Source organism: Trametes versicolor (assembly GCF_000271585.1).
Source record: "Trametes versicolor FP-101664 SS1 unplaced genomic scaffold TRAVEscaffold_16, whole genome shotgun sequence".
NCBI classification, from domain to species: domain Eukaryota; kingdom Fungi; phylum Basidiomycota; class Agaricomycetes; order Polyporales; family Polyporaceae; genus Trametes; species Trametes versicolor.
The window spans coordinates 207,429-227,441 of record NW_007360336.1 but is presented as its reverse complement, the minus strand read 5'-3'; the positions used below and the strand labels follow the sequence as shown (position 1 = coordinate 227,441).

General features: G+C 57.7%; 10 protein-coding genes across 10 annotated transcripts; 7 read left to right on the top strand and 3 right to left on the bottom strand.

Annotated features, from left to right (window-relative positions):
• Positions 1-601: 601 nt before the first annotated feature.
• TRAVEDRAFT_136556 (uncharacterized protein) lies at positions 602-1,207 on the top strand (the record flags this gene model as incomplete). The annotated part of the gene is made up of 1 exon (XM_008047124.1): positions 602-1,207. A coding segment is annotated over one exon (606 nt), but the record flags the coding sequence as incomplete, so codon positions are not given.
• Positions 1,208-1,530: 323 nt separating this feature from the next.
• TRAVEDRAFT_54188 (uncharacterized protein) lies at positions 1,531-3,325 on the bottom strand (the record flags this gene model as incomplete). The annotated part of the gene is made up of 3 exons (XM_008047123.1): positions 1,531-2,362; positions 2,416-3,195; positions 3,246-3,325. 3 exons carry the CDS (start codon positions 3,323-3,325, stop codon positions 1,531-1,533), a joined length of 1,692 nt encoding a protein of 563 aa, XP_008045314.1.
• A 1,058-nt stretch (positions 3,326-4,383) lies between these two features.
• On the top strand, positions 4,384-6,408 carry TRAVEDRAFT_156921 (uncharacterized protein). The gene is made up of 5 exons (XM_008047122.1): positions 4,384-4,458; positions 4,679-5,169; positions 5,224-5,433; positions 5,485-5,994; positions 6,056-6,408. The coding sequence occupies exons 2-5, from the start codon at positions 4,807-4,809 to the stop codon at positions 6,107-6,109; spliced, it is 1,137 nt and encodes a 378-aa protein (XP_008045313.1). The 5' UTR covers positions 4,384-4,458; positions 4,679-4,806; the 3' UTR covers positions 6,110-6,408.
• A 1,230-nt stretch (positions 6,409-7,638) lies between these two features.
• Positions 7,639-9,348, top strand: TRAVEDRAFT_156917 (uncharacterized protein). Its single transcript, XM_008047121.1, has 7 exons — positions 7,639-7,768; positions 7,823-7,892; positions 7,945-8,048; positions 8,102-8,339; positions 8,415-9,054; positions 9,115-9,258; positions 9,321-9,348. The coding sequence occupies exons 2-6, from the start codon at positions 7,843-7,845 to the stop codon at positions 9,190-9,192; spliced, it is 1,110 nt and encodes a 369-aa protein (XP_008045312.1). The 5' UTR covers positions 7,639-7,768; positions 7,823-7,842; the 3' UTR covers positions 9,193-9,258; positions 9,321-9,348.
• Positions 9,349-10,245: 897 nt separating this feature from the next.
• Positions 10,246-11,700, top strand: TRAVEDRAFT_24854 (uncharacterized protein; the record flags this gene model as incomplete). The annotated part of the gene is made up of 1 exon (XM_008047020.1): positions 10,246-11,700. The coding sequence occupies one exon, from the start codon at positions 10,246-10,248 to the stop codon at positions 11,698-11,700; it is 1,455 nt and encodes a 484-aa protein (XP_008045211.1).
• Positions 11,701-11,949: 249 nt separating this feature from the next.
• TRAVEDRAFT_67585 (uncharacterized protein) lies at positions 11,950-13,133 on the bottom strand (the record flags this gene model as incomplete). Its single annotated transcript, XM_008047120.1, has 5 exons — positions 11,950-12,194; positions 12,257-12,574; positions 12,632-12,676; positions 12,736-12,790; positions 12,847-13,133. The coding sequence occupies 5 exons, from the start codon at positions 13,131-13,133 to the stop codon at positions 12,096-12,098; spliced, it is 804 nt and encodes a 267-aa protein (XP_008045311.1). The 3' UTR covers positions 11,950-12,095.
• A 348-nt stretch (positions 13,134-13,481) lies between these two features.
• On the top strand, positions 13,482-14,634 carry TRAVEDRAFT_32262 (Brix-domain-containing protein). The gene is made up of 5 exons (XM_008047031.1): positions 13,482-13,678; positions 13,730-14,019; positions 14,073-14,174; positions 14,233-14,368; positions 14,423-14,634. The coding sequence occupies exons 1-5, from the start codon at positions 13,531-13,533 to the stop codon at positions 14,575-14,577; spliced, it is 831 nt and encodes a 276-aa protein (XP_008045222.1). The 5' UTR covers positions 13,482-13,530; the 3' UTR covers positions 14,578-14,634.
• Positions 14,635-15,171: 537 nt separating this feature from the next.
• On the top strand, positions 15,172-17,216 carry TRAVEDRAFT_54183 (uncharacterized protein; the record flags this gene model as incomplete). Its single annotated transcript, XM_008047119.1, has 8 exons — positions 15,172-15,522; positions 15,578-15,742; positions 15,806-15,955; positions 16,019-16,108; positions 16,166-16,282; positions 16,339-16,725; positions 16,786-17,066; positions 17,126-17,216. The coding sequence occupies 8 exons, from the start codon at positions 15,172-15,174 to the stop codon at positions 17,214-17,216; spliced, it is 1,632 nt and encodes a 543-aa protein (XP_008045310.1).
• Positions 17,217-17,534: 318 nt separating this feature from the next.
• TRAVEDRAFT_175922 (uncharacterized protein) lies at positions 17,535-18,755 on the bottom strand (the record flags this gene model as incomplete). The annotated part of the gene is made up of 4 exons (XM_008047118.1): positions 17,535-17,603; positions 17,659-17,914; positions 17,967-18,202; positions 18,258-18,755. 3 exons carry the CDS (start codon positions 18,753-18,755, stop codon positions 17,731-17,733), a joined length of 918 nt encoding a protein of 305 aa, XP_008045309.1. The 3' UTR covers positions 17,535-17,603; positions 17,659-17,730.
• Positions 18,756-18,969: 214 nt separating this feature from the next.
• On the top strand, positions 18,970-19,686 carry TRAVEDRAFT_24850 (uncharacterized protein; the record flags this gene model as incomplete). The annotated part of the gene is made up of 1 exon (XM_008047019.1): positions 18,970-19,686. One exon carries the CDS (start codon positions 18,970-18,972, stop codon positions 19,684-19,686), a length of 717 nt encoding a protein of 238 aa, XP_008045210.1.
• Between the last annotated feature and the right edge of the window lie 327 nt (positions 19,687-20,013).

Sequence of the window (20,013 nt, the reverse complement as noted above, 5' to 3'; positions counted from 1 at the left end):
TGAAGCTGGGAGTGTGGCGCTGGTTCTCGGACTTGCTGCTCTCGGGGATGTTACGGTAGCCTCTATGTCGTGCCGTTGGTTTAAATTGTCTCTAGGTTTTCGGGCGTCCATTCTCCCCCTCCGGACCATTTTGTTGTTTTACACAACAAGCTCATCGGCACGCAGGGCGGCTGCAACGCGCTCAGTGTTTCGTGGCTACCGAACCCGCTTGTCTGGAACTTCTGTTCGTCAAGGGTTTGGCTAACTATAAGGAGTGGTCGCAACGTTGATCTGAAGAGAATAAAAGAGTCGTCATAAATGCAGAGTTTGTGGGTCCGCGTTGGTCCCACACTAGTCATCCGGCCACGTGGGTACTACTACCAGACGTCACCAAGCTGTCAGAGTAGCTTTTAGTTACAATCGACCACCATCCGCCTCGTTCGCGACCACCGAAAGCCCAGATCAAGCCTGAAACTCTGCTTGTGAGTACCCAGGACGTTCACGCAGGCGCGCAACACTGAGCACCCCCTGTCGTTGTGTAGATCATCTCGGAGTGACCATGGGTGCGCACTCGGCCGTGCTTGTTCTCTGCATCACGCATCCCATGACGACCCGCCCATAAGGCATCTCTCTCTGGCTCGTTCCGCGGTCCTCACAAGCCGCGGACATCGTGCTCCCAATGCATGCCAGGCCCTCTCTCGCTGGGCCCCCTCGCTCGCCCGCCTCGTTCCCGACCTTCCATCCGCACGTCACACTCGCGTCGGGCCCCGACGCCAACGCCCTACGTGCCGCCATACCGCAAGAGCAACATGCGATCCACGTGCGCTTTGCGTCGCTCGAGGTCGGCGAGAAGTACTTCATGTCGGTGTACGTCGCCGTGCGGAGTGCGGCGGGCTCCCCGCTGGAGAACCTGCGCGAGCATCTCAGGGCGGCGCTCGGCGAGAAGGCTGTCCCGCCCGTGGCCCACATGTCGCTCCACTACATCGACGACGCGGACGCGGGGGAACGCGCACGTACGGCGGAGGCGCTGCGGAGCGAGCTGTGGGTGATGGAAAGTCGGGAGGACGATGAGCAGTGTATCCAGCTGGCTTGTGTGGACCCGCAGGCGGAGGACGCGCGGGAGCTGGTGATTCTCGACGGCTTCGACGGGGAGGAGATCTGGGTTGTCAAGTGCGAAGGACCCGTCGCTGAGTGGGAAGTCTTGGAGAAGATCTCGCTCACGCTGTAGTTCTTACAGTTGGACAACAAACGTTCGGGTATTCAGAACGGTGGGATATATATTGCGTTGAGGAATATGGTCTATGGATCTCCAGGATACTGGCGTGAAGACGTGCGGCTAACAATACAGAGCAAGGTGCACAACAGGCGAACAGACGAAGGGAGCCGTGGGTGTGTATGGATACAAAGGCAGACATGGGGATGAGTGAAGGAGGGAGCGTGAACGATCATCGTAGCGCAATACAGGAAGGATGGTGCAATCGAGGAGTATGCAGTGAAGACCGGGAAGCGCGAAGGGGTCGGAGCGAAGCAACGAGCGAAAGAGCGTCGAGCTCAAATGCGAGAATCCAGTTCTGATGGGGCCACGGGCGACAGAGGGAGTTTCGTGGGGGGGACCTGCTTGCAGACAACAGGTGGAGGTGGCGGGTCCTCCGCGTCCTTCGGATCGCGAGTGTAACGGGGCAGAGGAGTAGGGTCTTCACGAAGGGTCCCGTTGGAGTAATATAGTTGATTGTACGCAGGCAACGCTTGTGCGTAGGGGAGGCTCGCGGGCGGGAACGCCGCCTGGTGCATGTCCACAGGGCAGGCATCGGCAGGCGTGGCGGTGTACGTCCCATCCCTGGCCGGCGTAGAGAGGTCGACGATAGGGACGATGGGAATATGAATGTTCCTGCGGGGTACGCGAACGAAGCTGAGAGGAAGGGTGAGGCGGAGCTCGTCCATCGCAGGTTCCGCCTCAGCGTCGCCTTCAGCCGCGTCGTACGTGCACGTCAGCACGACGTCGAGCGTGTGGAAGACGCTCAACATCGGCCCCGCCTCCGTCGGGCGCAGCTTCGGAATCGGGAGATCGTCGTGGAAGTGCTTCTTGTCAACGAAGGCGCTGCAGATGGGTACGTCCAGACGCATCTGGACCCACGTGTTGGAGTCGTCGAACACGGGGTCAGCGAAGCCCTCGCCCGCGTTGTGCAGGTTGAAGTGCTCTGGGAAGTCGCGGGGGAGCATGGAGTAGGTCTGCTTGTTGTTTGAGCCCATCGGCGCGCTGAGCATGAGGCCGCACTCGTATTCCCGCACGTCGCGGCGACGGGCGCGGAGGGGCTTCTTGGGAGGTTGTTCTGATGGGGGAGGGACAGGCCACTTCTCCGCAAACTTCGAGGACATCGCCGACCTGCAAACGAGGGATGAGTATGGACTATAGACACTTGAAACATTGCTGCTTACCGCATCACGTCAGTCTGCGTTGCGCTCACGGAGAACGTGGGCAGATGAAGGCGCTTGCGTTCGTCGGCAGTCAACCCCTCGGGTCGCAAGCGGACGTAGAGTGGGAAGCTCTCGCAGTCTGTCGGGATGTATTCGGGGAGGTATGCAAGGACGCGGAGCTTCGACAGAACATCCGCGGGAATCTGAGAAGACGAGCCCCTTACGGAGCCGGCGTACTCGACACTGTGGAACGGGAACTGGGGGAACTCGGAGGTGGCCAAGGCATGCGAAGGAGGAGGAATGGTATATCGGTTAAGCTTGACGATAGCCGCGGGTGAAGTTGTCGTCTGCGTGCTGGGAAGCTCAGAGTAGCCGTAACACATGGAACGAAGAGACTTCGACGAGCCAGGCTTCATATCGCGGTACGTCGCCTTCGCGGAGAGGCGATAGCTGACTTCAGGCTCCTCCCGTGAGCCGTTTCCGAAGCTCGTGGAGCAAGACGGAGGCAGCCATCCCGGGATCGCGATGTTGAAGGTGATGAGCCAGCGCTGAGGATCGCGCAGGTTCTCGTCCCAGAAGTGGCCGACCTCGAGGGGTCCATCTCGGAGGAGCTCCTGAGAGAACTGGACGAGACGACATGCGCCGTATCCCGTCTCAGGCGTGAGCAGCTCGCTCTGGCCTTCGAAGGTGAGGACGAGAGACTCGAGCAGGAGACGCTCTTCGGTGGCTGGCGGGTCGTAGAGCAGGCTAGTTGGCGGGGTGAGTTTGACCTCTACATGGCCAGATAGCGAATAAGCAGAGCTAGGAAGAGCGCGTTAATATGTGTTGTAAAGAGAGAATGAATGACTTACCTCTTATCAGGTTCGCCGTACATGTCCACGCTATCAAGTGGTAGTACGTCAAGGTCAAGTTTACATGGTGTCAAAGCCATGTCAGACACAGTCTGCTTCAGAGACTGATAGAAAGAAGTCGAGGGAAACGCGTCGTGCAGCATCGTGAAAGTCGAAAGGGAAACCGAGATAGTGTTGCAGTGACCAGGCAAAGCCGCTCACAAAAGGCGGGGAGTCAGTCCGTCATAGCAGGAGCTGAAGGAGAATATATAGTGCAATATTAGCGGGCCTGGAGGTACACAAGCGTGGCGCCCAGATTGGCGTTCCTTTTGTCCAGGAGGCCTTTGTTGTCCAAAAAGGTTTGAAGGACAATCGCGCTTGCATGCTGACTAAGCGCCGGTTCGGTCTGATGCATGCTCGGTCCTTACGCTTTACGTCCAGGGGGCCCCTGCGTGCTGTCGTGTACGTCCTAGCACTTGTTCGTTGCCTGGGACGATGCTGGGATCTGACGAGCTGAGCGTTGGCCATGTGGACCGTGTCGAGGACGCTAGTGCCATGAGCGCCAATTGAACAATTGCACTGAGATTAGGCGCGCAGAGGACGGCAGTCCATTTGTTCGGCTTTGTTGTACAGACCTGCTCGGAGGCGGCGAATAAACATCCCAGAAGCTTTGGTGGCCCATCAGAAATAAGCATCCCTACAACCGATCTAGTTCCTGTGAGCAGAAGCTTCAACTACGCCCGAAATACAACCAAAGCGGTATCCATTACCTGCGCACAGGGGAACGCTCCCACCGAACGGATGCATAGCGTTTAACTGTTCCTGGTGGTTCTGAGAGATGGGCCGTCTTGTCAGTAGCCGCGTATGTGGTTCTTATGCTGATGCACGAGGATGCGGATGACGGTAGGGAATCGGCCGGGGTCCGAGGAGTCGTCCAGCAGAGGCCGCAGCAACTGTTTGGGATACACTGGCGAGATGAGGAGCATGGCCGTTGACAAGGGTGTACGCATTACAGTATGATTATCAGAGCGCATGGGTGGTCGCCGTCGTCGTCGACGAGGAGGCGAAAGAAAGAGGCGGTGCTAGGCGCTGGCTGTGACGAGCGCTCTGATGGTGGCGACCCCAGCAACGACGCGGCTCTCCTTGGATTGAACGACCACGACTTTGCATCTTGACCGTGACCGTCGTGGCAGTCGTCCTTTCCATCGTCTTCATCGTCGCCAACAGCGTGCAGGTATGTACGATGCCCGGTCGCTCCGTGCCCTTCCCATCCTCCCCCTCCTCACCGTCCCCGCTGCGTTCCCCCCAGAGCACATATCCATCATCCCGACCTCCTGTTCCAAGCCTCCTCCCCGTCCCACCAAAGCATAGCTCTACATCCCGTCCACTGTCCCACAAGCCCTGACGCCCCCCTCCGTGCGATCCTGACCACACTATTTCCCGAATCATGCCAGAAGCCGACACTCGGAAGCGTTCCCGCTCGCCCTCCGACAGTGAGCAGCCAAAGCACAAGCGTGCCAACACCGGCGCTACGAATGACTCCCACCGGTCGAATCACTCTGTGTCGGCGGGTGACGTGAAGATGGAATCCCGCGCGGACGACACTGCTGCGTCGACTCCTGACGCTTCGCACCGCTCAGACAAGGGGCCTTTGGACATCGCCGACCGTGCGTCGGGCGACCCCTCCACGGAGGCTCAGGGTGACGGCTCGGCGACCACCTCTGGAGCGCCTAGCAGCTCTGGGCAGCCGACGCCGCCTGCTGCCAACATCCACATGCGGTGCCTGATCGTCACCCAGGACGCATCCATCATCATTGGCAAGGCAGGGTCGCACGTCAACGAGATCAGGGAGAAGAGCGGTGCACGCGTCGTAGTCTCCGAGAGCATCCCAGGGAATCCGGAGCGCATCTTGAATGTAAGCGGTCCTTTGGACGCGGTGTCGAAGGTGCGTGCGCATATATGCTATACGGTGGACTATAAAAGCCGACCTCGTCCTCAGGCCTTCGGCCTTATCGTACGGAGGATCAACGACGAGCCTTTCGACAAACCGTCAGTCCCCGGCAGTCGGGCAGTGACTATCAAGTTCATGATCCCGAACTCGCGTATGGGCTCGGTCATCGGAAAGGGCGGTACCAAAATCAAGGAGATCCAGGAGGCCAGCGGAGCAAGATTGAACGCCAGCGAGACGATGCTCCCGGGCTCAACGGAGGTGCGCCTGCTCGTTCATGTGCTGGGGGTGGTCTCTTACGCTTCGTGATAGCGTCTCCTCAGTGTGTCCGGCGTGGCGGACGCGATCCACATCGCAACCTATTACATTGGCAACATTTTGATCGAGGCAAACGAGCGCATGCCCACGACGAACAACTCTTCCTACCGACCGTCGAGTTATCAGGCGTCCTCTGCCCCCCCTTCGTCTACCCCGCGCGGCCGCCCGCCGTACTCGGGCTCGTCGTACGTCCCAGGAGGATACGGGCAGAACCCCTACGCCCCTGCGGCTCCTGCTGCCCCTGCCCCTGGGCCCCCTTCACAGCTGCAGACACAGCAGATATACATCCCGAACGACCTCGTCGGGTGTATCATCGGCAAGGGAGGTGCAAAGATCAACGAGATTCGCCACATGAGCGCGAGTCAAATCAAGATTATGGAGCCCGGCGCTGTCGGCGTTGGCTTGAATGGCGCAGCGGCGCCAGCTGGTAGCGAAGGCGAACGGTTAGTTGTCATTACTGGTCAGCCCGCCAACATCCAGATGGCCGTGCAGCTTCTTTACTCGGTACGTGGCTACTATTCTACAAGGCTTGGGGATCTCTTTTGACGCAGTACTGGTTTCATAGCGCCTAGAGCAGGAAAAGCAGAAACAGCTGCGTCAACAGTCGGCGCACATATGATCACATCCTACTGACGCGTTGTGTACTCCTATCGCCATGCTCTCCGTTGGTCGTTTGTCCGCCTCTTCTCGGTTTCTTGGAAGCGGACGTTCCCTGCCCAACTGGTGGTTTCAAGGCGGTCTTCTCCCCCCACCTACCTCACTCTTCCCCATCCCCTTTTGCCCCCCCTTTTTGTCGTCTGTGTAGTATGCTCTCCGCTGCTATCCTATTTAATCTGATGTCCCCGCTGCCGCGTGTCGCATCGTCGCCTCATGTTCGTCCGTCCATCACCACCCCTCATGCCCGTCCGATTCCCAAGCATCCCGGAAACTCGCTGTCCTCGCTTCTCGTCTCCATATCGTACCACCTGGCTGTGCTGGTCTTAGGGTTATATGTCGCTGTCTTGTCTGATGTCTAATACAGTATATGCATGTCAATATGTGTCTGGGGTGCGAGCCTGGGGGGCAGAGGTCGCCAGGCACGTCTGCGTCAGTGGGATGAAAGGCAGTCATGCGCGAACCCTCGCGGACGATGAATAGCGAACATCTACTTCCTCAAAGTGAGTTCAGGTTCATTCGTGATATCCGATATGTTAACGATGAGCTTGACAGCGCAATGCCTCTCTCGTTGCCTTTGAGCTACGGCTCTGCACGTCCGTCTGAACGCCAAGCATGCGGATGTATCTCGGAGAGCATGGGTGACCCGCTTCTTCGCCGATTCGCAGCTTTATCGCTTATGGGCTGCATCTAGACTATGAGGTACGTGCATGGGCTGGTATAGTATACACCGGTTGCCAGATATGCCAAAGCCGAGCGCCCACTGAGTGCACAGTTTGCACACTGACCTCGGCCAGTCCAACTGCTGTGACTTCTATCTGGCTAGATTTTTAGCACCGCAGGCCACCAGGTTGACACGCGCCTCACCGGGGGGCTTGGGCCGCCTTTCAGCGCCCTAGGTGCTCGGCAAGATGGCTAGGTTACAAGTGCCGACTGTTGTGCCGAGCGCGGTTCGAGATCACGGTGAGTCCCATTGCAAATATGCCGAAGTCTGTATATTGACTGCTGCATACCGATGCAGAGCGACTTGGAACGAAAACGAAGTCGAACATTTCAAGTGTTAACCCGCGGGGTGTGTCCGTAAATCGCGCCCCCGCGGTCGGCGCCGTCAAACCTTGCCCCGGTCGTGAGTGACTAGCGCAGAGATGATGTCGTGAGAGAGAACTCATTACAGTTCGCCAGTTCATAACCTTCGCATCCTCGTGATGGTGGCAGTGTGGCGCATACGTTAATAGGGCGGTCGCTTGCACCCCATGCCCGTCTGCCTGCCTCTGTCCCCCTGCCATGCCATCAACGCCCACCCGTCGGTGGGTCAAACCGCTGACAAGATCGCAGGCTGCGGTCTCCATGCGCCGTCTATGCGCAGTTCTAGTGCGGTGTGCAGTAACATGCGTGCTCACTATCACGGCCGTACTCTTCGTTGCATACCTCGTCTTTCTAGCGCGTTACACGTATCCAGAACGCTCGCCCTTGGCTGTGCCTCCCACGCTCCCGCCGCTCCCCGCACATCCCCCGCTGTTTTCGCGATATCAAGCGGCGCTGCTGCGGTTGCCCCAGCATCACTGGCAGAATGAGCGGCCACAGCCTGACGAGAGGCTCTTGTTCGTTGCAGGGCATTCTAGCTGTACGTTTGTTGCTAGTCACAGCGTTGACGAACTTGGCTTACACCCTACTATAGCCGCGGGATGGGGCAACGCCATGCAAGAGCTGATTTTGAATAGTTATCTGGCCTACAAGGCCGGAAGGTCGTGCGTAACATGTTTACTTCCTGCATAGTTCCACCAACATCTTGTTCTGTAGGTTCGTGTTCGCCAACTATACCTGGACCGACGACAGCTCCCTGTACTCGGACGTGGATGGGAAGAAGGTCACGTCGCAGATACCATACTCGGTCATGATCAGAGGTCGGCGCTCTCGCTCTCACTCGGGGATCTCATTGGCTCAGTTCGTTTGGTAGGGCCGAGCATCGGCGACCCTTTTCCAGAAGGAGCACATGCTCCTTCAGCTGTCAGTCGAGAGTACTTCGAGCAGATATGCCCCAGGAAGATGAGCATATCTCGTGAAGCTGTACAAGGCAGCTTATCCGAGCCACTCAACGCGGAAGCGATCACAAATGCTTGGCTTGCGAGACTCGCCAACGTTCAAGAGCCTTGCGTGCAGGCGGAAAGGGACTCTGGGCAATTATACGATTTCCTGTGAGTCTCAAACCCAGGGAGTTCATAAGATTACCCGTCTTACTCAGGAACTGACTAGCACCGTACTGTCTTCAGGGACCGCAAGGCAATGTTGGATATATGGTCATCTCTATCCAGGTCGCCAATCCTCACTCATTTTGGCTGGTCCTCGTTGGTGGAGCTGGCATTCGATACCAACCGTGACTTCTTCTCCTCACCTACCGTATTGGAACCCTACTTGTCCGGGCGGCCGTACACCACCAACGCAGACCGCTACTCGATGATACCCGGGCTGATGGTTGTTCACGTGCGCCGAGGAGACTACGAACAGCGCTGTACGGACCTCGCGGACTGGGGCTCCACCTACCTTGCGATGAACTCCTTCCCAGACCTACCAGATCAATATTCTCCACCTCTGCACGGAGAAGGGCTGGCAGAAGTTACCCGGGTGCGCGAGCTCGTCCGATCACACTGCTACCCCAACGTGCAGGAGATTGTCGACAGGGTCAAGTTGGTGCGCGAAAGCCCTGCCGCGCAGGGAATCAACAGGATCTATGTCATGAGTGACGGCGACCCGACGTTCCTGCACGAACTCGCCCTCGCTCTTCATCACGATGCGCCTTGGGATTCGATCGCTACCAGCCGGGACGTGATACTCAACGTAGAGCAACGATTTATCTCTCAAGCGGTCGACATGCTCGTCGGTCAACGAGCACAAGTGTTCATCGGCAATGGGGCAAGTTCTTCTGTCGACCGCGTCGTCTCCTGTTGACCTAAAGTGATGATGGTCTACTAGTTTTCGAGTGTCACCTCAAATGTCGTTACTATGCGCCTGGCGAACCGCTTTCGTCACGACAGCACCCGGTTTTGGTAGCCAGCGGCTTGACGCTAGGGGACGAGGTTGCGTTAACGAAGATTAGTAGCTGGGCCGCCCGTCCATGTGAGTGTCCTAGTCTCAGCGTCTCGCAAACTGAGCTAATGTCGCTTACGGCCGCTGCACAGTATAATACCGTATAGCTATATATTTTCCAAGAGTCCACTGTGCAGATGCAGTGTATTGATGGAATGGCTGCACTGGCGTGATTGACATCCACGGCCCAGCGCATGTAGGGGGCGTCGTACCCGGGTAGCGCAAACGTCACCGTCGACCTCGTACGCTTTTTTCTGGGATAAGTTCTCGATGGCTCTTTTTGCGTCCGGAGAATCATGTGCCGCCGCTCCTGCAGCAAGCTGGACGCCGGGCTAAATCCGGGCGCTTATTCTGCGTCAGAAATCCACATCTCCGGGCGACCTTCAAGTTCTTGGACCTCCTCGCCTCGCCCATTTACTCTCTAATTGCTGATTTTCAGGCTTATACACATACTGGATGGGTAAATGGACGTCGACAGGTTATCCTATACAATGTGCGTTCTGGCTTTGAGCGCACATATTTCTTTGAAGCTCAGGCTCACCGGAAGCGTGCCCAGCAATGTTGGCACCGCAACGTGGTACATCACAGAGAAACCGAGAAACACACCGAGTGGCCTTCAAACGCCATCCCATTGCTCCGAAATCGAAGGTTGTCCGTACCTCCTCCTCTTGGACCCCAGGATCCGATGCGCAGTCGTACGCCTCATCCTTTAGTCGAATGTGCCCTCATTTGACGCTCTTTTGAAGGTGGGACAATACCGATCGGCTTCCCCTTCCCCTAGATGTCGCACAATGCGACTACAATTTTCGGATTGATTGCCCCACCGCGCGCCTTTATCTCGCTTATCAGACTATATAACCACCAGACGGGTATATCGCTTTACTCTCCCTCTTCGAACCTCAAGCTCACCTTGCTTTTTCTCCGGTGTGCATAAGAAGCATGACGTCCTCCGGAGGTGGGTTGCCCTCATTGCCCTCCGCTACTACTGGGCCAGTCTTGACAAGGATTTGCCCAGCCATGGACTCCCCCGCGGTTAGTTTTCCCGCACCCCGTCACACGTGCATCCGTCTCAGGCGGTTGGACAACTGCGAGACCTTCGAGTACCGGGGTGTTTCTGCCGTGAACTTGGCGTTTCTTGACATACAGCAGCGTTCCGACGATATTCAGGGACTCGTCGCACGGCCGCTGCCGCTGCCTGCTTTAGCCATCATAGACGCCATGCTACCGGAATACCTGCCTGCGCTCGAGGAGCTCGAGCTTCGCGTCGACATCCCCGAAGACGATCCCGATACGGCGCAGACGATCCACACTCTCAACTTGAACCTTCCTCCCTCTCGGCTCCCCAACCTTTCGAATCTTGTTCTACTGAACTCTGCCGCACATCTCAGCGCCCCCATCGCTTCCCACTTGTATCGCCTCCGGATGATCAACCCACCTGGCTGCACAAACACGCTCCCCTTGTTGCCCTTCGTTCACTGCCTACATTATATCGACCAGTTGGCAGACCTTGTAGTGCGCAATTGTTTCTCCCCTGCGTCCGCGGAGGACCCCGTGGGTTGTCCACCCGTCATGGGTCGCTTACAGTGGGTCACGATCGAGGATTACCCTGTCAACGTCTCGCATATGCTTGGGGCGTTTATCCTCCAGTCGAACACGGACACCAACCTCATAGCCAACCTCCGAGGCGCACCAATCGAGCAAGTCCAGGCCGCCTTCACGACCATGCTTCCGCGGGACCGGAACTGCCTGCCGGTCCTCCAGAAGATTACTGACTTGTCCGTGCGTTGTTCGTCGGATTATGCTCAGATCCTCGGCAAAGTGGCGTGGAACCCTGGTTATCTGTTTCTCGAGGTCATCACGGACGTCTCCGACCCACCTACAGAGGCCGACAAGAGGGATATGGGCGACCTCTACGAGTCGATGGTCCGCGGTCTCGGAGACCTTTTCCCAGGCGCCCCAGTCGAGGAACTCGACTTCTGCGGAGACAACGACTACATCCCGCGAGCGACATGGGCTGCCGCCTTGGACCGTTTCCCCCAGGTACGCAAGTTGGAGATCGACATGTACGACATCGCGGCCCGCGGCCCTCTAAAGGAATTATTCGCGGCCCTCATAAGACCTTGCTGGCGACCCCAGGACCAACTGCCGTGCCAGCGGCTGGACGACCTCACGTTGTACGGCACCGCGGGCATCGCGCCGGCAACGGAGCTATGGGAGGCGCTGAAGCGGTGCTTCGGGGAGCGCAAGGAACGCCTCGGGAAGACATATGTGGCCCTTCGCAGGCTCTGGGTCAACCTGTACGGTGGCGAGCTCATATCGAACGAAGAGGCGGCGTTTTGCAAATCGGATATGTTCTACGGGCTAGCAAACGAGCGCACCATCGTTCAGGTCTACACAGAGACGCACGACATCGATGATCTTATCATTATATGGGACCCTTTTATTACGCATGAATTTTGTAGCATCCAGTAGGGACATCCTGTATGTAGTGTATTCTTGGCCTTATGAACGCCGCTGTAGGCAGCTCTTTATAATACTCACAAGTAAAAGGACTGGACGGAAGGCCCGGCTTAGCCTCTTCTCGCCCAACCATCACCCTGTGTTAATTGTTGAGCAGGGCTTGTGCGTATATTGAGCGGTGGATTACACACCCGTACTTAGGACAGAACGTGAAACGCGAAGTTTTGAATACAGTGATCCATTCGATAATTTGACCTTCCAGAGGATAGCAACAGCGGATGACAACAATAACAACGAATAATATACAATGTCTTGCAATGTCCCAGAGAAGTCCGACTGCCACCTAGGCTGGTATGAACAGGCGCGGGCAACGCGCGAGGTATAGTGAAGACCCATAGCCTTCGCGCTCAGACCACCTCGAGATCATCCGAGCGTGCGCGGCTGCGATGTGGCTGCCCTTGGGCTGCCTGCTTCAACTGCTTCAGTTCGCTCTTAAGTGCGTAGTACTATCGATTGAGCGAGTGGTCAGTCGGACACAGCGAACACGCGGGGACATCAAAGATCTCACCTTCTTCGTGACCTTCGCGGCGCGCTCGCGCCATTCTTTCATCTCCTGTTCCATCTCCTCGAATTCGTTCACTGCCTTTGCTGCGCGTACCCGTGTTCGGGTGGCATCTTCTGTGGCCACAATGCACTGCTGGTAGAGGATATCGTATCGCTCCTGCTGTGCGGCCAGCCCCTTCACCGCTTCTACCTGCTCCTTCTCCGCCCGCTTGAGAAGACGTCGCTGCTGGTCTATGCGAAGGCGGGCCTTAGTCTCCGCGGCCCTCGCGGTCTGCACTTCTTCCTTCAGGCGCGTGACCTGCACTTCGTTGTCCTTCAGGACCTGAAGTCAATCCGGTGAGCACGGTATACAACAGGCGCGCGATGAAGAGACACGAACCCGCTGGACGAGCGTAAGTTGAAACGCGATATCGCGCAGCAGTTCCTGCGATGTTCCCATTGACCATGAGCATACAACCAGGAAACCTATGTTTAAGCGCGCACCTCGTTGATATGAGCGCGCTCGCGCGGCGTAACGGAGTTGACGAATGTGTTGCAACTTCAGCGGGAAGTATGAGACAGCAGCGAGAGTGTGTTAGAATCAGCATAGCTCACGCTACAAGAGCCTCATCCATGTCTGCGCGCCCAGCAATAGCCTTCTTCACAGCGCCGGCGGCGTCCTCCCCCGCCCGCTCGATGCTCCTCACCGACACGGGGCTCAGGCTGAGCTGATCGTCCTCGCCCATTGCACTTGCGTCGTCACGCGTAAATCCGTCATCCGTGTCAGTGTAGAGGCGAATCATGTTCTCCAGGGTTTGCGGCTTGCGGCACACGGCGCAGAAGGGGTCGGCCTGAGAGAAGTGGAACGTCGCGCAATCAAGACAATAGATGTGGCCGCACATGGTGGCCATAGGGATAGTGAGGTTATCCATCGTATCGAGGCAGATCTTGCAGCGCAAAGACAACATGGCGGCGGGGGCGAGGGGAGGTGGGAGGGGATGGTGGGGGGAGGAAGGAGGGAGGAAGAGAGAGAGGCGCGTCTGGCTGTGGCTTGCGATTCAGCCACAGCACACAGGACGCGACTCCGAATCTCCCGGAACGGTGGTGCGCGTCTATCTAATCTCGCACGTGCTGCTGGAAAAGTTACCAGGCGCCCGTGCTGCTCCCAACATCTGCCGCCGTCCACTCGAGCGCATACACCCTCCTCTTCGTCCTCACTCCCACCACACCATGGCCTCACTGCTCAAGGAGAAAAGCGTCAAGAAAGCCGGTGCGAAGGGAAAGCGCAAGGCGGACGACATGGAGGTCGACCAGCAGGAGCGTGCCCCTGCGGCGAAGAAGCCCAGGAACAAGCAGCGAGTGCTCATGCTCTCCTCGCGAGGAATCAACCATCGCATGAGGCACCTCATGAACGACCTGGAGGTCCTGCTCCCACACGTGAAGAAGGGTGAGCGCACACCAGCTCTTGTCGCTTGACATAGATTCTCACGTCTTCCAGATTCGAAACTGGACTCCAAAAACCACCTCAACCTCCTGCCTGAGCTGGCAGACCTCAACAACTGCAACAATACACTGTACTTCGAGGCACGTCGCCACGAGGATCTCTACATGTGGGCAGCCAAAACGCCGAATGGTCCAAGTATCAAGATGCACGTGCAGAATATCCACACCATGGACGAGCTCAAAATGACTGGAAATTGCCTCAAGGGCAGCCGTGGCGTGTTGAGCTTCTCGAAGGAGTTCGATGAGAGCGAGTGGGGGAAGCTCACCAAGGAGGTCTTCACGCATGTAAGTTGCCCGCCGACCAGGCATTGCCTTTGCTCACACGGAACCGCCCCCAGATCTTCGGCGTGCCCCCACAAGCGCGGAAGGCCAAGCCTTTCGTCGATCACATCCTCACCTTTTCCATACTCGACAACAAGATCTGGTTCCGGAACTTCCAGGTGAGCATTTAAGCTCGCGCGGAGAGTCCAGAGACCAATCCGCGCGCCTTCTTCATAGATCGTTGAGAAGGACCCCCTGCAACCCAACGGGCCCCCTCAAACATCGCTTGTTGAGATTGGGCCGCGTTTTGTGCTCACTCCCATCCGCATTTTCGAGGGTGCGTTCAACGGCGCAACGGTATACTCTAACCCTGGTACGTACCTTCTTCTATCTACGCTCGTCCCTGCCTTACCTGTTTCCGTGAAAGAATTCGTCACCCCCACTGCGGTGCGGTCTGCCGCTAAGCGCGAGAAGGGCGAGAAGTACGGCCACAGGAAAGACGCGCAGGCGGAGCGCGGTGTGCGCAAGGACCAGCGGAAACTGGACGAGGACGAGCTGGCGACGTCAAAGGTGTTCGCGTAGTATACCGCAGCTGTCATGACCCGCTTCTTGCTATAGGAGTTCCCCGCTCGGTGTGTGCGACCATTTCCGACTGCGCATTGCTGAAGTATCCTTCAGCGGCCTGCCGTATAGCGTTCTCTCCCGCTGCGCGGCGAGGATCGAACTGTAAGTCCGCACAGCGACAGGCGTGCCACAGAAGCACCACCACCGATGACAGCCAGGTCCACCGACGGTCTGCAGCGTGCTGTGGCAACGCGCGCACTGCGGCGTGCGCTCCCATCGCCAGCCACTGTATCAGCTTCCTGTCTTTTTACTCACTTGTATAGGTACCTGCTCCTCAACGCTATATACTCTCAACCGACTGTCAGCGTAGGCCTAGCTGGTTATCTTTTCGTTGTACCCCGCCCTGCTGTGGGTATGCGCCGTGGCCACCACGTTGCGCGAGAGAAGCATGCAGCACACCGCCCGCCGAACACGTGCTGCGGTAATCTACTTACACAGTTCCAGCGTCCTACCGCAAGTCTTGCAGAGTCGGTATATAGCATAGGGCCTCCGCATGAACGCCAAACCTCACCCACATCCACACTCAGCCCTCTTTACCTCCAACCCTTCATCATGGCTCCCGCACAATGCACAGTGTGCAAGGCGGCCTTCAAGAGCAAGAACGAGTGCAACACACACAGGATGACCGCGGGTCACTCCTTGAAGGCGGTATTCTTTTGCATTGAATGCTCGGCAACGTTCGCTGCCATGAAGGCTCTCAAGACGCATCAGAAAGAAACAGGACATCCCAAAAACGCTCCCGACGGATTCGCGTTCTCGGTCGCGGGGCCCAAAACATCCCGTCCTCCCAAGACCGCCCCCGCGAAATCCGCTTGGGCCGCCGGTCCGCAGAAGGTACCTCCTGCCGTACCGAAATGCGGCGCCTGCAACGAACGCTTCCAGACGTTCCACGAACTCGCCGAGGTAAGCCGTCTCTTGCGTCTCGCCTCCTCGCTAAGTAACTCACAGCGCTCGACAGCACCGTCGCACGGCCCATGGCAAAGAACCTCTCGTCGAGATGAAGTGCCAACGTTGTGCCCAGAAAATCCCCTGGGGCGAGGTGCACACCCGGTGCACCCAGGCTCCTGAGCGAGTCGCATGCCCCTTGTGCCGCCAGAAATTCAGCCCCGCTGAGCTCGCAGAGGTCAGTACGCTTTGGCACTGCCGCATCCAGGTTGCCCTACACGACGCTAACACGAGTCGATAGCATCGCCTCGCAAACCCTTTATCCTGCGAAGTCTGTGCGGTACACCTACCGCCCGAGATGAGCCTGCAGGACCACTGGCGAGTGTCGAACCTACACCCGTACTGCAAGATGTGCGACAACGCGTTCAGGGACCACCGCGAGTGGGTCGCTGTGAGTTGCAGTGGTGACTGCACGACCGAGCGTGTACTGAGCATCTATGTTTGCGTTGTGCAGCACACTTTGACCTGCTCGCTTGCCCGAAGCACCCTGGCTCCCGGCAGCGTGGGGGGCGCCGTTGTGAGCAGCAGCTGGACGCATGGTCGGGTGAGCACTCAGAGTCTTCGCGTTTATGGCTTGCGGGCTCATCACTTCGACATCCAGGTGAATGAAGACGCCTCGGACTCGGAGGGCGTCACCTTCCGCATTCCCACCCCGGACCTGGCGAACCCCGCCCCCAAGGCGGACTGGTTTTTGAGCGGCCTGCCACAGGCCAATCCGGTGAGTTATCCCGAGGGGCGGAGTGACGCCGTCGTCGTGCTGAACCTGCACTCTAGGTGCAAAGCGAGGGCTCATCGCGTCGCTCGAGTCTTTCGTCGCTCAGCAAAGCAACCGAGGACGCGGAAGAGCGTATCGCTCATGCTCCGATCGAGCATGGCACACCGGAGGCAGAGCAGGCCGAGCCCCACGAGCCCGACGCGCGCAACGAAGACGTCCCCGAAACCGGGCTGGTCGAGATCCTCGCCCACGAGTACGGCCAGCACAGCATTGAGCGCATCCTCAGCGTGCTGGAAGACGAGGACGACGAGCCCGCGGAGAAGCCCAAGTCTGGCCGCTCGCTGCTGTCGCCCACACGCCCAGCGGTGCTATCTGGGGGCAGCATCGACTCGGGGTATATGTGCGACACGTCGCTCGTCGCCCACTGCTCGTCGGCCTGGGAGGCAGTAAGTGACATATCATAGAGCACTCGTACTCGGATGGCGGCTTATGAAGTGGCTCGGTAGGACGCGTCTCCGCCGATGCTGGGCTGTCGGCGAGAAGCACGAAAGCCTCTGGCGGCACTCGATACTGCCGCTACGCCCGCGCCCTCCGAGTCGTCGTCTGACAAGGTCGAGTCGTGGCTGGAGGAGCAATCTCAGCTCTCGCGCACTAGCAAGAAATGCAAAACCTCCACATGCGCAGCGGGCGGGCGTGCAGCCGGGGTCTCGTGGCATTGTCGGGTGTGCCTCCGAGAGCCTTGCAGCGAGCCCATAGCCACCTCCTGCGGGCATGTCTTCTGTCAAAGGTGAGCGCCAGGACACTGTAAGCATTGAGAGTTGCTATACTCACCGCGTTCCCGAAAAGCTGCATCATGGAGAAGTTGAAGGCTGACGCGAGGTGCCCGGTTTGTCGAGAGGAGTTCTATGTGCGACTGGAGCCCTTCATATCGTCTTGAAGGGACCGCGATGGGATATCTCGACATAGAGAGCGTGCGGGCTGTACGAACGTGTTTGGGTTCCAAACTGTTGCATATATGTAGTGCGTAGATCCTGGACCTCCTGCATTGCGCGCTAGGCGTATGATCGTCAGTTGTACGATTTCATGATAGCTTCACGTTTGTGGTGACGTCCACAGTATTTCAACGGCGTCGTAGATGGCTGTACACCCACGGACGCACGCAAAGGAGCTTTCTCATATTGTGTATAGTTCCGGCGCTGATGTAGCGAGCCTGTTGCAAGTTGGTTGCATGTAAACATCCTGAAATATGCTCATGCAGGCGGCAAACCCTGCGCCGCTCATAGCGCGTATAAAATTTGGTGTTGCTAAATGGTATATGTCTAGACTGACTCAGGGGGTTCGTGAATTGGTCAAATCCTTAAGGCGTCGTGGACACTCACCAAACAACACCTTTACAGGTAGTACTACTCGAAGTAGTTGCAGATAGCTCATGAAAGCCCAGTCAAGGTCGTTTATTGCACAAGTGTCGACGTGGCCTCCAAAAAGCGGAAGGCACCGCGAACTTGGCTCTGTACGCGGCGTTCCCAAGCTACGAGGTTCACGCGCCGGGTCACCTCGAATCGAAGGGTGTGCTCCTTGGAATGCAAGATGGAGTGCAAATACGCGAACACGAGCGCGTCCAACGCGGTGGGAGATCTGTACTTCCGTCAGCCAAGGCCCTGACTTGATTTGAAGGGGTACGGCTTACGACGAGCCGAGGAACCACTTGTCGGTACCAAGTCGCTCGGAGAGCGAGGCAATGGCCTCTTTGTACTGTTGCTCGATTGCTTCTACGTTGACGTGCGTCCCGTATGAGGGCAATAGGGAGCTGATGCCAAAGAGCGGAGCCGGTGGGTGGGCAACGACTACTTCCAGCGAGCGCGGCTTGGTCTTGTAGGGCGACAGGAGACTCAGCAGTGTCGTAGTAGAGGGCTGATTCAGAACCTGCAGCGGAAATTATGAGGCGGAGTACGTTCGTAGACCTCGCAATGAAACATACCAGCGCTGCATGCACATTGCCCTCGAGGAGTGAGACCCATGCGCGGCTTTCGTCGCGCGCTGCCTCGTCTACATACCCCTCGAGCTCGTCAAGCGCACCGACACGTCCGTCTACCCATTCGGGGATGAGGTGCGCGGGCAGCAGCTCCCCCTCTCCGTCTTCCTGCTCCTTGACCGCGTCCGACGCGCCCTGCAGCGTCTTCAGCGGGACGTGCAGGTTAGGAAGACGGTTGTCCAGCGCGCCGTCCGCGGAGACGTCCCAGCGGATGGCGACGTCAGAGAGCCCGCGGAGAGCGAGGTAGGCCTGCCATTTGAGACATTCGACGTCGCTACTCAGCACGTCCGCGTCCGGGCTCCAGGGAGGGTGGATCCAGAGGGTCGGCGAGGTGACCGGGCGCGCCTTGTCGTCAGAGAAGATTGGCGGGTGTGTATAGAGAGGAAAGAGCGAAAAGAAATGGCGGAGGGGTGGAGGCAGCGAGAGAGCGAACGGGCTGGCCATGTCGTTAGTGCAAGGAGCGCGAATAAGTACTGGTGCCCCAGCGTCTCCGCGGTAAGCAGCAGGAGGACCGGATAGGCGCTCGTAATGCGTCTCTTGCGCTCGACCGACAACGTCCAGATACCAGTCATCATCTCCACAAGGTGTGTGTACAGCTTTTAATATGCGTAAATACCTTGAAGCAGTGATTATGTAGTACTACGCGTATTTTGAACGCATGCTGGATGAAACGATCCCCAGTGCTACCACCATCCTAAGCGACCATAACATCCCATACGCGTACTGGTACGAACATGCGCTGCATTACTATGGCTCAAAAACAGTGGTATTCTCCATCCATCTCCTTGTGAAATCAGCTCGAGATGCAGAGGCATGTCTGCGAAACGCCGGGTGGCAGGCCGCCGCGGTCCCGCAGTACGCACCTCAATACTACGACCCAGCGATCGACAAGCAAGTCGTCCTGGATTACCCTGGTGCGGAGGAAACCACCGTTGTGCTCCTCTCTGTCTATACGTGGCCCGGAATCACACTTTCGGTCGAGGCCGATAGTCATTATCCGACACTGCCGGAAATGTACAACGCTCTTGCGCAACGCTTTCTCGACACGGATTGTCTGGCTTTTAGACAGTATCTCAACATCCAACTAGGATACCTCTATGAGGACTGTGTGGACCTCGCTTCTTCGGACTTCTTGGCAAGGCTGCCTACCGACATACAGCAGTTTCATCTTGACTGGCGGTCCGGGACATTGTGGATGGACACAACCATGACGCTGGAGCACGAACGGCGCATCCGTGAGCGCGTCAGGAGGGGCGACTGGCAGCTCATGCCCCAAGGCTCCGCAGCGCTCGGCGGCTCAAAGGCGGATCGCGATTTCGAGGCAAGGTTGTCTGCTGAGGCCAACAAGGCCAACGAGTGGAGGGCCTCGTCTTGACACAGTGAGTCCACCGTTGACTTCGACACAGGCGAGCGTTGAAGAAACAAATTCATAGCTCAAGCAGTGGTCTGCGCGATACGATGCGATGTAATACAAACCAACTTCCGTCACGGCCTCAAATTACCTCCACGTCTCCCATGCGCCTACCCAGCTGACCTCGCGCTGGTAAATCTGTCTTGACGAGCTTGTTAAACATTGCGAGGAGTGGCGTGAGGCCCACGCTTGCGGACAGGAGCACGACGGGCGCCGAGGAGTCGTTGAGGAAGAACTCGCCGAAAAGGAACGCGGCATCAATCGGGTCGCCCTCGACGAGCGTCGCGTGCA